The 14,813-nt window shown below is 43.9% G+C and overlaps 1 protein-coding gene across 1 annotated transcript in view; it reads left to right on the forward strand.

Annotated features, from left to right (window-relative positions):
* Positions 1-14,813, forward strand: part of LOC306708490 (glutamate receptor ionotropic, kainate 5-like) — a gene marked incomplete at both ends in the record, with an annotated part of 46,121 nt that overhangs the window by 13,458 nt on the left and 17,850 nt on the right. Inside the window, 5 exon segments of the mRNA XM_079176332.1 lie at positions 3,628-3,780; positions 6,920-7,024; positions 7,869-7,976; positions 8,075-8,278; positions 13,935-14,048. Coding sequence (XP_079032458.1) covers positions 3,628-3,780; positions 6,920-7,024; positions 7,869-7,976; positions 8,075-8,278; positions 13,935-14,048 — 684 coding nt within the window.

Genomic DNA, 14,813 nt, shown 5'->3' on the forward strand with positions numbered 1-14,813 from the left:
ACATTAAGAAATGTACTCTATCGTGTAAAAAACCCACCGAGTCTCCATAGTTCCAACCAAGACGGCAAACTTTATTACTCCTTTCAACCTTGACAAAGACAGAACAGACCAGATCCACTCCTTCTGTTCTTACCTTTCACAATAAAAGCCTTAGACTTATACACTGTAACTGTTCACCAGAGGGAACTCAGAGCATTTTACTAAAATATCTAACAGCAGCTTAAACTATACAACGGTTTACCTCAGACAGACTGACAGACGCGGGGTCGATAGCATCTATTCAGACCTTTTATTGAAATATCCTGACGTTTAGTTCACGCTGTTGGTGAATCTCTGGATTCTATGTTCCCCACTAACAACAGCAACACAACAGCCACAAATAGAAAACAATACATTGTGCGGTCTGCTGCAGATTCAGCTTTGATTGCATGCAGCCGGAGTAATATCTCCTCCTCCTCCGTAATGAAAGGACCCATCAGGACAAATCAATCTCCTCTTTGTATCATTCTGCAGCTCTGATACCAGCGCAGGCAATAAGGCCGAGCAGACAGCATTAATAAAGATAATAGAAATGACAACGGAGGTCGTATCAATCACCGGAGACGCTGCAGAGAACGTCCCCCGCTCAGATTTACTCACGTGAAAGAGTCATCAATAAGGTTGTTCTGACTGTAATGACGTTTATTGTTGTGATTATTACAGGTCGTTAATTAATGATCTGATGATGAGTTTCATTTTAACCCTTTAAGCCTGATGTTTCCCCTGAAATGGAGAATCTACAGGTGAATAGGGTAAAAGAAAAATAAAACATACTCTATGTTTAAATATGCAAATGAGGCATTATCTTATTAAATATGTGCTAATTTTCCAGAACATGAATCTAAAGATTGAATAAAGCCGATGATGGTTCAAAATGATTGTTTCATGTTGTTCACATATTAGAGTAAAATAATACTCTCAACAAAATCTATGTCCTCATGCTGTTATTAATAAATGTATAGATGAGTGTGTGAGTGCTGTGTGAACCTTCAGCACATAGAGAGGAGTGAACGTGTAACGTTTGGTGTGTGTAAGAGCTGCTGAAGGAGATTTATCATCAGAGTCTGAGAACAAACTCATTGAGAGAAAACGTCCTTTAAAGAGACGTTTAGTTCATTACAGACGTTTAGAGACTCTACAGGTGAAGAGGTGAACACATGAACTCATAGAGATCACCATGAAGCTTCACCACTTCATCACTGACTATTCTTTGTATTATATTGAATATGTAAATGAGGCATTATGTAACGGTAACTCTCCACCTGAAAGGAGACGTGTGAACAAGAATAGACCAGAATCTCTAAATTGACCAGCGCATTAAAAACACGATGTTTCTCTCCTCAAAGGCCGAACAGAGGCGTGTTTAGGACGAACGGAGGCGTGTTTAGGACGAACCGAGGCGTGTTTAGGACGAACGGAGGCGTGTTTAGGCCGAACGGAGGCGTGTTTAGGACGAACGGAGGCGTGTTTAGGACGAACCGAGGCGTGTTTAGGACGAACTGATGCGTGTTTAGGACGAACGGAGGCGTGTTTAGGACGAACTGATGCGTGTTTAGGCCGAACGGAGGCGTGTTTAGGACGAACTGATGCGTGTTTAGGACGAACGGAGGCGTGTTTAGGACGAACTGATGCGTGTTTAGGCCGAACGGAGGCGTGTTTAGGACGAACGGAGGCGTGTTTAGGACGAACTGATGCGTGTTTAGGCCGAACGGAGGCGTGTTTAGGACGAACGGAGGCGTGTTTAGGCCGAACGGAGGCGTGTTTAGGACGAACTGATGCGTGTTTAGGCCGAACGGAGGCGTGTTTAGGACGAACTGATGCGTGTTTAGGCCGAACGGAGGCGTGTTTAGGACGAACGGAGGCGTGTTTAGGACGAACGGAGGCGTGTTTAGGACGAACGGAGGCGTGTTTAGGACGAACGGAGGCGTGTTTAGGACGAACGGAGGCGTCCTAAACGGACGAACGGAGGCGTGTTTAGGCCGAACGGAGGCGTGTTTAGGACGAACGGAGGCGTGTTTAGGACGAACGGAGGCGTGTTTAGGACGAACGGAGGCGTGTTTAGGACGAACGGAGGCGTGTTTAGGACGAACGGAGGCGTGTTTAGGACCTGGCTGGAGCCGCAGGTTCTTGCTTTTTTAACTGCCATAATATTTAATATGAAGATGAATGATGAGCTCATTTAACCAGTGAACCACCTAACGAGTCTCCAGACCCTTTTAGCGATCTGCTGCTCAGAGTGAAACCCAGTCAGCGGCTCCTCCGGTGGCCTCCTCGCTCCCTCCTCGCTCCCTTCCTCGCTCCCTTCCTCTCCTCTCTCGTCATGCAGCAGTGAGTTGCTATGGTTACGTGGTCACCTTTGTCGTAACCTTGAACGTTTTGAGTGTAGTGAAAATTTAAATTGTGTGAATGTGAGATTGTCCTCGTAACATATCAACCTGTCATATATAAGTGCAGGTTTCTAAACTAACTGAGTGTGTGTATGTGTGTGTGTGTGTGTGTGTGTGTGTGTGTGTGTGTGTGTGTGTGTGTGTGTGTGTGTGTGTGTGGCTCAGTGATTAAAACGTGTACTTTGTGCCAGAATGCATGAAAAGCATCATAAACAAACAAACAGGACTTTCACATCCTGCATCTGAACAATGAAACACATTTATTAAGGTGAGTTCAGAGAAAGCTTTTGGTCGGATGTTCTGAATAATTCTATATCTCTCAATGTTTAAGTTTGTTTCTACGGTAGCCCAGAATGGACAAAGCCAGCACTGACTACATGCTCGGCACAAGTTTCAGTTGGAATCTGCAACGTCACCATAAATGATGCCAAATCCTAAACATGTCAAACTGTTATTGTTAAATCCTGATTAATTATTAAAAGCCTTTACACGCCGAGGGCAGTTTCTCCAATGTGATTAATTTGCACGTGAATATAATCGTTTTTATACATAATGCAACGAAAATAAATGAATGAAATAAACGCATCAACCAATCACGTTGAGCGGAACCGACACATTCAGAAACCTCCACTCTGGTGTGAAGCAGAGAGAAAGATACAGAAACTACAACATAGTTTTATTTAAATGTTGTTTCTTATTAGCTAGCAAGCTAGTTACCAGTACATCCAAGAATAACTTATCATCATATTTAAGAAAGTGTGCAAAGCTTGCATGACTACACAGTTTTTGCACCAGTTCAAGCTGCTTGAGGGCACTTTCTCATGTTTCTTCGTCCACCGGAATGGCACCATATGGGACACTTTGTCATGTTTTCTTCACTGGAAGGTTCAACCTAGGGCACATTATCATGGTTTCCCTGCTGGGATGGGACCCTACAGGGCCCTGCATCAAGGTTTCTCCAGCTGAAGGGTCCCATGTCTATTGTAAGGGCCCCCAGAGGAAACCTTATCATGTGTATCTACCATCGGGGCGTCACAGAGGGCACTTTTGCATTTCTTTCTAACATGGGAGCACCGAGTCCACCAGCTGGTGGTTCACAAGCTGGACTGAGTGAACCGGTCCGAGATGACGGAGCGGTTTGAAGACAGTTGGCTCTTCACAGGCAGGTTGATTGTATTTGTTGTTATTCTGTGTGTTGCAGCTGTCGTCGGCCCTGATGTTCGATGCGGTTCACGTGGTGGTGAGCGCCGTGCGGGAGCTGAACCGCAGTCAGGAGATCGGCGTGAAGCCGCTGAGCTGCACGTCTCCGCTCATCTGGCAGCATGGAACCAGCCTCATGAACTACCTACGCATGGTAAACACACACACACAGACACTCTGGCATTCTGGGAAGCCTTTGTGCTCACGGTCTTCCCCACAGATGGGTGAAGACGGTTGGATATGGTCTTCTGACACAGTTTGTTGTCCCAGTGGCTCATTTTTCCCCCGTAGACGTCCATTTTAAAAAGACGTTCATTAAATTGACAACCTTCAGCTGCAAACAAGGTCATGCAAAGTCATTACTCTTTGTATTGAGAATGTTTAACCATGAAGGTTTGATGTAAAATCTCTTTCTGTGTGTATGGAAACCAGTAAAGCAGCTTACATTGGAAGAATAGCAGCCATCTTGGAATGTCATAATACTTTCTTTTTGTTTAAAGTTGATGAAGTGTGATGAGGTCATGTTGGGAGGACACTGTGTGCTTCGCTCTACTAGCCTGTAACAGTGTGTTCTCTGGTGAGCATCATCACTGTGCACACTGAAGGCTCGGGTGACTATTTACAGCCAACTGGAAGCAACAAAAAGGCAAAAGTATCTGCACTCATCACCAGAAAACCAACAGCAAATGTCACTGATGACCCTCTGAGCAGTTTTGGGGGAGTTTCTTTGTTCCCGTCACATTCTTCTCTCCTTCTTTAAGTCCTGTACGTCTATGGAAGCAGAACGATCACGGCTCGACGTAGAGAGGACGAGTCTTCTGCGCTCTGTGCTCAGCAGCGTGAAGTTCAGTCAAAGGTTCACGTCACGTGTGTCACGTGACTGTTGGTCTCAGCCGAGTCAATCATGGCGTCACAGCTGTAGAACGCAGCATGTGATGTTCGTACAGGATCTGGTTCGAGCAAACGATTTATTTGGTGCGACATTGTAAATGAGACATGAAATATCACAATTTCAGGCTTAGTCTCGGCTGCTGTTTCTGATGGAAGCGTCGGTCACACATGATGCGTTTGAGCTCCATCGGACAGATGAACATCTGATGATGATGACAGCTGTCACAGCTTCCTGCTGTGATAAACGCTGTAGTTTTGGCGACAGTTTAAAAAGACTTTGACATGTCAACATTCTTTCAGCGTGACCGCCATCTTGTTTCATAAGCAAAGGTCACAGAGGTCAGCACACGGGCGTGTTGATCACTCCTGCAGCAGTTTCTAGAAGACGAACAATGTCGTCCTGCTGATGAAGGCGTCAGATAAAAATACGCTGGAATCTTTTATTTCTTCTGGCTTCTCTCCCTTTGTCTCTCCTCCTTCTTCTCTTTTCATTTCCATGTTCATTTAATTTATTCTCGTCTGTCTGCCACTTCTTGTCCTTCTCTCTCTCTCTCTCTCTCTCTCTCTCTCTCTCTCTCTCTCTCTCTCTCTCTCTCTCTCTCTCTCTCTTTCCCTCCCTCTGTACTGTTTTTGTTGCTCTCAATGCATCACGTCATCATCTCTACACTGTTTTTGGCAGCAACTAAAGACCTCTCTCTCTCCCTCTCTATCCCTCTCTATCTCTCTCTCCCTCCCTTGCCACATAGTTTTTGGGATGTAATTCATCTTGAGACATGCACACACACAAACACACATACAGAGTCTTATTTGCATGACTTTTGGGGACATTCCATTGACTTACATTCATTTCCTGCCATCCTAATCCGAACCTCACTTTGACCTTAAACCAGGTCTTCATCCTAATATGTAAGGATAAACGTTATGGGGACGTGCAGTTGTCTCCATTTTGTTTCCCAAAATAAGGCAAGGTCCCCACAATGTGGCTGTGAAAACAGATTCCCCACAAGATGGGTAAAACACACACACACACACACACACACACACATTCATTCATACTGCGTGTGCACTCAATTGCACACTACTCATCTCAGGCACAACGTGCACGCTTGACTGCACAATCTCACAAACCTCACACACGTTTACTCGTGTCACTTTTGGGGGACATTACACAGACTTACCTTCATTTCCTGGAGATGTAGCCGACCTTCACGACTACTTACCTCATCCTGACCTTCACCACTGACCCCAAAATCTGCTTTACTCCAATTGGACAACTGGTCTTCAGTCTGAAATGTGTCCCTGAAGGTTAGGCACACACACACACACACACACACACACACACACACACACACACACACACACACACCAGCAGCAGCTCCATCACTGAATTATATTGAACTGTCTGTGTTTCTGTCTGCTCTACTTTTTCTTCTGCTCCATCTTCTTTTTACATTTCCTCTCTGAATCGATAATCGTCTCTTTGTGTTTGTGTCACATTAAACTGCAGCTCGAAGCTTCTGATTCAGCTACAAACATGTTCTGTGTTCTGCTGATTGTTGAGGCCACGTCACAGCAGCAGAGCACAAAAGAACATCCAGACCACCATCCTAGACGCTAGGCTGGCGAGCTAAACCGCTAACACGCTAACACGCTAACACGCTAACACGCTATAGCTCTCTGAGCTCCGTCGCTAACAGGACACGTTGACACGGTTTATTCAGATGATCCAACACAGCTAATGAAGCTACAGCACGGCAGCTTCTTTTGTTTCAGAGGTGCAACTCTAGATAAAACGTTTACTCCAGCTTTACTCTTTTTCCTGTTTCAAATGCAGGTGTTCCCGGCTCATTATAGTTAGGTTTAATATGTTGTAATGTTGATATATTCAATGCAGGGTAACTTTGAATCCTGTATACGTTTGTCTTTATTCATAATCACTACAGAGGCTAATTACTCATCTGTGTTATGTATGATTTTTCACAACCACACGGTTTAAAGTGGATTATCGTTGCTCATGCTACAGCCACTCGCCAAGTAAAGACAATTTACACTTTGTGATGAACGATAACGTTGTGTTGTCACTATCAATGTTGAGTGATAGTGTATTTAGTGACCCGGGTCTTCAGGCCCGGGTCACTAAAACGGCAACATTCATTTCAATTGAATTTACTAAACATGTAAATCCAGCTGAACTGTTCAGTGAAAGCAGCAAAACCCTCTGAACGCTTTGTAAATAAACTTCAATTTCACATAAACCATTTGGCTTTTCTCCAAGTCCGACGCAAACTAAAAATTAGCTCTTTGTACTAGCTTGTTTTAGCTAACTGCTTTTTAATGGTCTCTCTCTCTCTCTCTCTCTCTCTCTCTCTCTCTCTCTCTCTCTCTCTCTCTCTCTCTCTCAGGTGGAGTACGACGGTCTGACGGGTCACATCGAGTTCAACAGCAAAGGCCAGAGAACCAATTACACCCTGAAGATCCTGGAGAAACACCCGGGGGGCCATAAAGAGGTCAGAGGTCAAATGCGGTCAGGTGGGAGGCCAGAGGTTAAGTTAGCAAGTAGCTGCTGGTCAATATATCCATCAATAGAATCAATACTAAACAGACTTCGCCCAATCCGGCACAAAAATGAGCTCACAACAAACGTATTACATTGAAGAGCTTATAACAGAGGTTCTTGATGTTTTATTTTTTGATTTCAACACAACCAGCTGTAACACACACATCTTTTCTTTGTTTAGTCCGTACATTCTGGAGATAAAAGACATATTCAGTTAAATGAACCGACTAACATATAAATATTATGTTCCGATTGAAATATGGACCTTTCTTCAGAATGACTTCTTTAGGAACCGCATCCGTCCGCTTGTTCTTCACAAATCTGGAGAACTGCTCAACTGACCCACTTCACACTTGGTGGGTGTGTCGTCGGGGACCCCGTGGAGTGTTTTGTCAAATTCGGTGCAATTTGGCAAATATAAATGGTCTCGTATATTTTTTCGGGAGGAAGCAAACTCTCATCTAACATAGAAGAGTTTTAAAATGATTCATCGACCCGTCTTCTGGGTTGACAGCACAGGATCTGAACCGCTCATGAGTTCACCAACAAACAGTGGGTCAGGTAAGGTCACGAGGTCGAGGGGTGTGTTCACGTGCTACAGCGCGTTATTTATGACCTTATTTAAACCTGAATGAGCCAAGAGGAGCCAGATCCTCCTTCAAGGATTATTCAGCTTACCCCACACACACACACACATATTCGTTGTCTTAAATATCCCACCCTTTCCTCTTCTTCCCTTCATCTTAACCTCCTCTAACTCCTCTTTGTTCCTCCTCTTCCTCCTGGATGAACAGATCGGTACCTGGTACTCCAACAACACGTTGGTCATGAACTCCACCTCCCTGGACCTCAACGCGTCGGAGACGCTGGCTAACAAGACGCTGGTCATCACCACGATACTGGTAGTGTGTCATCAGTGTACATGATGTAGAGTCAGATATCAGGAGTCGGTGTCGCTCCTCCTTTTAATCAGCTGCTGTATGACGTCGCTTCCCTTTAGGAAAACCCGTACGTGATGCATAAGTCCAACTACCAGGACCTCCGTGGGAACGACCGGTACGAGGGTTTCTGCGTGGACATGCTGCGGGAGCTGTCCGACATCCTGAAGTTCTCCTTCAGGATCAAGCTGGTGGACGACAGGGTGTACGGAGCCCCGGAGCCCAACGGGAGCTGGACGGGAATGGTGGGGGAGCTGATCAACCGGGTGAGTGGAGGAGGAGGGGGGGGAGGAGGAGGGGAGGGGGGGAGGAGAAATTAAAAAACTATTTTGTCAGGAAAAAATAATAATTGACCCACATGCACTTTACCATAGAAGCATATGGATTTCGTTGTTTCTTGTATTGAAAGTTTTAAAAACTACGAACTAAAAGCAGAGTTTTCTCGAACCCACTGACGTCGTCGGTACTCGGCGTGGAAGAGATTCTCAACCGATCGCCATAGCAACGCACATGACACCATGCCGTGACATCATCCTTCATCGTCACACTTGATTCTTTCTTCAGCAACCAAACCGAGTCACATCTGCACCTCATCACCTGTACGGCGTGCTGTAAGGAGGAGTATACGTAGTGTATGGTGCAGTGTTCAGCTTCGTGTCAGTGTACTACATAGTGTATGACGTAGTGTACTGTGTAGTATATGGTGTAGAGTACGGCATAATATACAAAGTGTATGACGTAGTTTTACTGCTGTGGTTTGACCAAACAATCTGTAGACTTCACTTTAGGTTCTTGTAACATTTCATGGGTGTTAGTGAATATTTTTTGACATTTGATTTACTAAACGATTAATTAAAAATTGTCCCAACTTTCTGAAAATGTGCTCGCATTTCAAAGTGTTGCTCCTTTCTTTGTGTGAACGTCGGCACTAAAGCACGGTGCTGTAAACCTCAACATGTTGCAGAACTACAAGAGCACCAACACGAGTCCAAGAGCTTCAAACAGCCACGTGAAGAGGTGAAGACCGGACAAAATGTCCTCACTGTCAGGGAGCAAGACTTACTCCTCACTAAAATAGACTGCAAGAGTGCACACACACACACACACACACACACACACACACACACACACACACACACACACATGCCAACACTTTTCTTTATCGCCTTTACTTTCTCTCGCGGCTTTGTCGCAGGCAATCCTCTGCACAGCTTTAATTAGACTCAACTTGACTTAAAATTAGTCACTTTCCCTGAGAAAACAACTAACGGGGGGAAATTGGGATTCAGCTGAGCCACTTAATGCGTCCTCAGTGTCTCAGTGTGTGTGTGTGTGTGTGTGTGTGTGTGTGTGTGTGTGTGTGTGTGTGTGTGTGTGTGTGTGTGTGTGTGTGTGTGTGTGTGTGTGTGTGTGTGTTTCTGCAGCTGTCCGATGCTCCGCTCCACTCCGATAATTGGCCGACTCTAAGGGTGCCGCGGCTCGCCGGCCGTTCGGAGACCCTCACGTCTCGCGTCGCCGCCCACCGCCGCCTGTCGCCATGACAGCTAACGCAGAACCAATATGTTGTGAGCGAGTGTGCAATCATGGAAGAGTGTTCATGTGTGTGTGTGTGTGTGTGTGTGTGTGCGTGTGTCTGTACATTCACACTTGAACTTGATGAATGTCTTAGCGAGGAGAATCTCCTTCACACCTCTTCGTTCTCTTCTGGAGAATCTCAGATGATTAGAGATGAATATGAACTGCAGAGACGAACATTAACGTTTCAGAAACTGTGAGATCATTAAGTCTACTCAATACTTAAGAATAGCAGGGTCTGATGGTGCCTTTGGGGCGGTTGTTGTTAACGTGTTTGCATAAAGGCTGCACTTAAACTCAAGAAGTTCATGAATTCATTCTTTTTGTCAAGACATTTCTTATTATGAGACGTTTGGGGTTTTTATTGTTGGTCAGCTAGCAAACGGTGCTTTTGTGCACTTCACCTCTTTTTCTTTCATTCAACAGTCAGGATATATATATATATATATATATATATATATATTTTTTTTTTTAGGCATTTATACCTCACGAGTATAGCAGCACAAACGCCTGTGTAGTGTGTAAAAGTGTTTCACAGTAATGGAAAACAACTACACTGCTGTTTGTCACGTTTGAGGCTCCTGTCTATTACTGCTAATAACACACACACACACATTATGTGTCAGCTACATGTAATGGGGATGATAATGGTGATGGTGGCTGATGATCTTGTGTGTGTGCGTGTGTGTGCGTGTGTGTGTGCGTGTGTGTTCGTGTGTGTGTGTGTCAGAAAGAGGAAATTGGGAACACAAGCAGGCCATTAAGAGCCTAATCAACTGTCTTTTTTCTTACTAATTATACAGTTGTTTCAATTACAATGCGGGATAACTCAGCATGAACGCACACACACACACACACACACACACACACACACACACACACACAGAGGCCAGCAGGTATCCACACGGTTTTATCTGTAGCCAGAGACTCGTTATGCCTTTTATGTAAATGTATAAAATTACAGATGTTCTTTATATCTCTTTCTATGCTCATTGGATGTTGGATCAGGCACTCCATCGTGAATACCATTGTTGAAGCGCAACCTCTTTTATCTTGATGTCACACAAATGCCTGTGCTTCTATCTTTGTGACGACCCTCATTTGCATAATGCGTTCCCTGAACCCTTACCCTGACCTTAACCTAGTCTTAAACTTAAACCGGCCCTTGGAAGAAGTGAGGACCGGTCAAATTGTCCTCACTTTGCAGTAAAACATCTCTGGTCCTCACTATGTAGCATGTACACGAACATACACACACACAGACACTGTTTCTCATCGAATATTTCAGAGGTGGAGGCTCTTTAAACAACCGTCGGCTTACACACACACAAACTTTGCTCTCTATACGGCCCGGGTGTCTGATGAAAGTGAGTGAAATCGGTTGAACAAGTGTCTACTCGTTAATCAATTAGGAGTTAATTAAGGAGCAGCGAGGCGTCTGGGGTCCAGATAAACGTCCAACTATGGATCCTCTCTGTGTCTCTCTGTTGACTTTAAACTTAATGAGATTATCTCTCAACTTTAATGTCACTGTGCCGTGTTTACCCAGCAAGGTTAAATCCATCGTTCACATGTCGCTGCTGGGAACAAAGATAAATAAAAAAAGTGCTCTTTGATGGGTTTTTTCTCAGTTACAACATTATAACAACACATAATGAATGAATGACCAAGCAAGTGTTTAAGTTTAAAAAATAGTAATCTTCTTGCAGCTGCTGCGTTGACACTGAAGTTACAAACTATTTGCATTCGACTTTTCACTAAAATATACAACGTGTTGCATGTTGCATGTGTACAAAACCATCCCTTCACATTAATTGTGAATTTCCCCACTGCGGGACTAATAAGGGATTGTCTTATCTTATACTATAACTTACTAAAAGAACATCATGCTGTATTGAAGAAGACTTGAAACTAGAGATTGAGACCATAAACTCATGTTTACAATGTTTACTGAGGTAATAAATCAAGAGAGAAGTAGAGTCATTTTCTCATAGACTTCTATACAACCAGAGGAGTCGCCCCCTGGTGGACACTAGAGAGAATGCAGCTTTAAGACACTTCGGCATTGGCTTCACTCAGCAGAACCGGAGGTTGCCGCCTGGATAAAAGGGAGGAACGGAAGAACCAGAACCAAAACCAGGACTGAGCCGGGCGAACTGTCGGGAAGTTTTCTAAACGGAGTCTGGCAGGTGCAGATCTTTGTGATGCGGTGTCGCTCATGGAAATGCCCCGAAAAAATCAACATAAAATAGAAGTTCCTTGTCGTAACTTGTGTATTTTACCTGATCTCCTTTTTACTCATGCAGACATTTTATCAGCACAATTCTTTGTTTAAATTCCAACACACTGCTCTTGAATTCAAGATGTTATTGTCATCAAACTCATTCTTGAGCGGCGTGCAGGGATCTCCTCTTTTTTTCCAGGATATTGAGACCTGCATAGGAAACAATGGATGTGCAAAGTCTAAATGAAAGTGTGGCGTAGCTTGAGATGGGACCAGTATGACCTTCTGTGATTTACCCACTGAGCCACAAGCAGGAACAAAAAGCTGGCAGTTTTAGTGCCGCTCCGTTTTAGTGCCGCTCCGTTGCCCCTTCAGAGCCGCGCGGTAACAACTCACCGTTAACCAGCGTTCAACTTCTGTACAATAAAAATCAATATTTCATTAAAGGCCTCAGAGGACGGTTCAAACAGTTGTAACAAAAGGTGCTTCTGCCTTTAATTGCAGCTCCTGTGGCTGAAAAAAAAAATCTGGAGTTCAATCTTGTAAAAAAGACAAATGCTGTTCAGTTGGATACGAGCCAAAATATGAGTCGGAGCAGACGGTAATCGTTAACCTTGAAAAGACAACACAGGTGCATTCCTGTGTGATGAGCGGCGTTAGAGAACATCGTCATTTGTCATTGGACGCGTTTCTGCGGCCGCCTCGAGGTTAAACGTGAGCGACGAGGAAAACAAAGCTTTTATGTTTCACAGGAAGAGCAAATATACCGACACTCAAAATCACGTTGTAGTTGACTTAAAGTCTTTACAATTAGACTTTTTAATATCTGATGACGCCAGGACTCATTAACTCTTAAGTCCTGATGAGTTACATGATAAAAGCCTTTAAAATGACAAAATAATGAGGGACTATGCTTCAATAAAACAAGTCTACTGTAGACTTGACACTTTAACAACAGACGTGTTTTAACTCTTAATTAGTTTTTTTTGTAAATTATCATATTTTTTATTTTTGAGTTACGTCTTATTGTGGCAATAAACCGATTCTAATTCTGATTCTAAAAATAACTCGGGGACTTTTATTGTGAAAAATTCATAGGGAAGGAAATCCTATAGTATAATTACCTCAAAATAAAAGTCCTCCGTCATTTTGGCTGCTTCCTCTTCCTCCCTGCTTTAGTGGAAGAATAGCCTCTGATTTGATGGATAAACATGTATTTTCCTGTAAATACTTCAAAAATAAAAGCTCTCTGTCATTTTGTTATTCAAACGCTTTTATTGTGAAGGAACAATAAATAACCTCGGCATGTGTTCTGGCTGATTGGATCCTAATACAGCTGACATGGCGTTCACAGCATCGGACACAAAACTATAGAAGAGTTTTTTTTAAATTTCATTTTAGTTTCATCTTTTCTACTTTGCTCGTCGTTGGTGCCGCCTCGTCATCGTCTCGTCTTCCACGTGGGAGAAAAGAAAGAAACCGAACCACGAACGAAACCAATTCCTTTAATTTAGTTTTAATTTTCAACTACTTTCATGTGTTTTATTTTGTCTTTAACACACTGGAAATGAACGTTTCATAGATTCAGAATGATTTCATAATAAAATGACTCAACATGATTTTAGAAACAGAACGGATTCCAGCAGTGATCAAAGGAGGAGAACGTTTCTCTGCATCATTACAGAAAAAACAATATTCCTGAAGGCGTTCTTCTTTCCCCAAAAATGTTTTCTGCTGATGCAAAACAGTTGAACATGAACGCGGCTCAGTGGAGGTTGTTCAGCTCATTACAGAGTCAATTAGGAGGCGTTCAGGGCAGAAAAAACAAACGTAAATCTCGCTCTCGCTTTGTTTATTCACAGAAACTGTTTCACGTGAATATCAGACTAATTTAAAAACACTTCTTTCACGTCCGTGACGTCTTCTTCTGTCTCCACCGGGTTTGTTTTTCTTTCCTCTCAGACCTCCGTTAACTTCCATCTTTTCTGGGTCTCTCTCTCTCTCTCTCTCTCTCTCTCTCTCTCTCTCTCTCTCTCTGTCTCTCTCTCTCTCTCTCTCTCTCTCTCTCTCTCTCTCTCTCTCTCTCTCTCTCTCTCTCTCTCTCTCTCTCTCTCTCTCTGTAGAAAGCTGACCTGGCGGTAGCCGGCTTCACCATCACCTCAGAGAGAGAGAAAGTGATTGATTTCTCCAAACCCTTCATGACTCTGGGGATCAGCATCCTGTACCGGGTCAATCTGGTGAGTTCATGTTGTGTGTGTGTGTGTGTGTGTGTGTGTGTGTGTGTGTGTGTGTGATCTTATCGTTTGGGCTTCTGATCGCGCCAGTTCAACACCCGACTCATATTAGTTAATAAATGTGATTGTCTTATGATGTTAGAGACCCCCAGTACATTTACTGTTGAGGCTTTTAGGGGGTCTGAAGGGTCAAATAAGGGGTCAGTGTATTTCACACGCTGAGCTGGAGATGTCAGCGGGGGGGCAGCTCCATCACTTCAAGGTGTTTCTTAAAACTCTTCTCTGGCTGCAGTTTATCTGCACCTCTCTCTCTCTCTCTCTCTCTCTGTCTGTCCCTCTGGGCACGAGGCGGCGACGGTCTACACCGACCGCTCAGGTCACAAGGTCAACACAGAGGAGGACACAGAAAGATGTGGCATGTTTCTTCTTCTTTTTCTTTTTATTCCTGGAGGAAAGAGGGGGATGAGAGTCAGTAGGGAGGAAGGTGACAGGAGCTGCTGCTTGGAACATATTACTTTTCCAGCCTCTGAGGGCCGATGGGGGACGATGGAGGACTCTGCCTCCCTGGAATATGAAAACATCGACTTCATGCTGGTGCACTTCACTTCCTGTGGGACTGTCAGAGGCCTGATCTTATTGTTAAATGTGGGGGGAGGAGCTATAGACTGTATATAAGAAGTGAAGTGTTTACCATGCGTACTGGGTAAATGACGGGTAAATATAAGTTGAAAAACCCCTGAAGGTGACGGACAAATAAGAAGAAAGAAC

Source organism: Pholis gunnellus (genome assembly GCF_910591455.1).
Source record: "Pholis gunnellus genome assembly, chromosome: 16".
NCBI classification, from domain to species: Eukaryota; Metazoa; Chordata; class Actinopteri; order Perciformes; family Pholidae; genus Pholis; species Pholis gunnellus.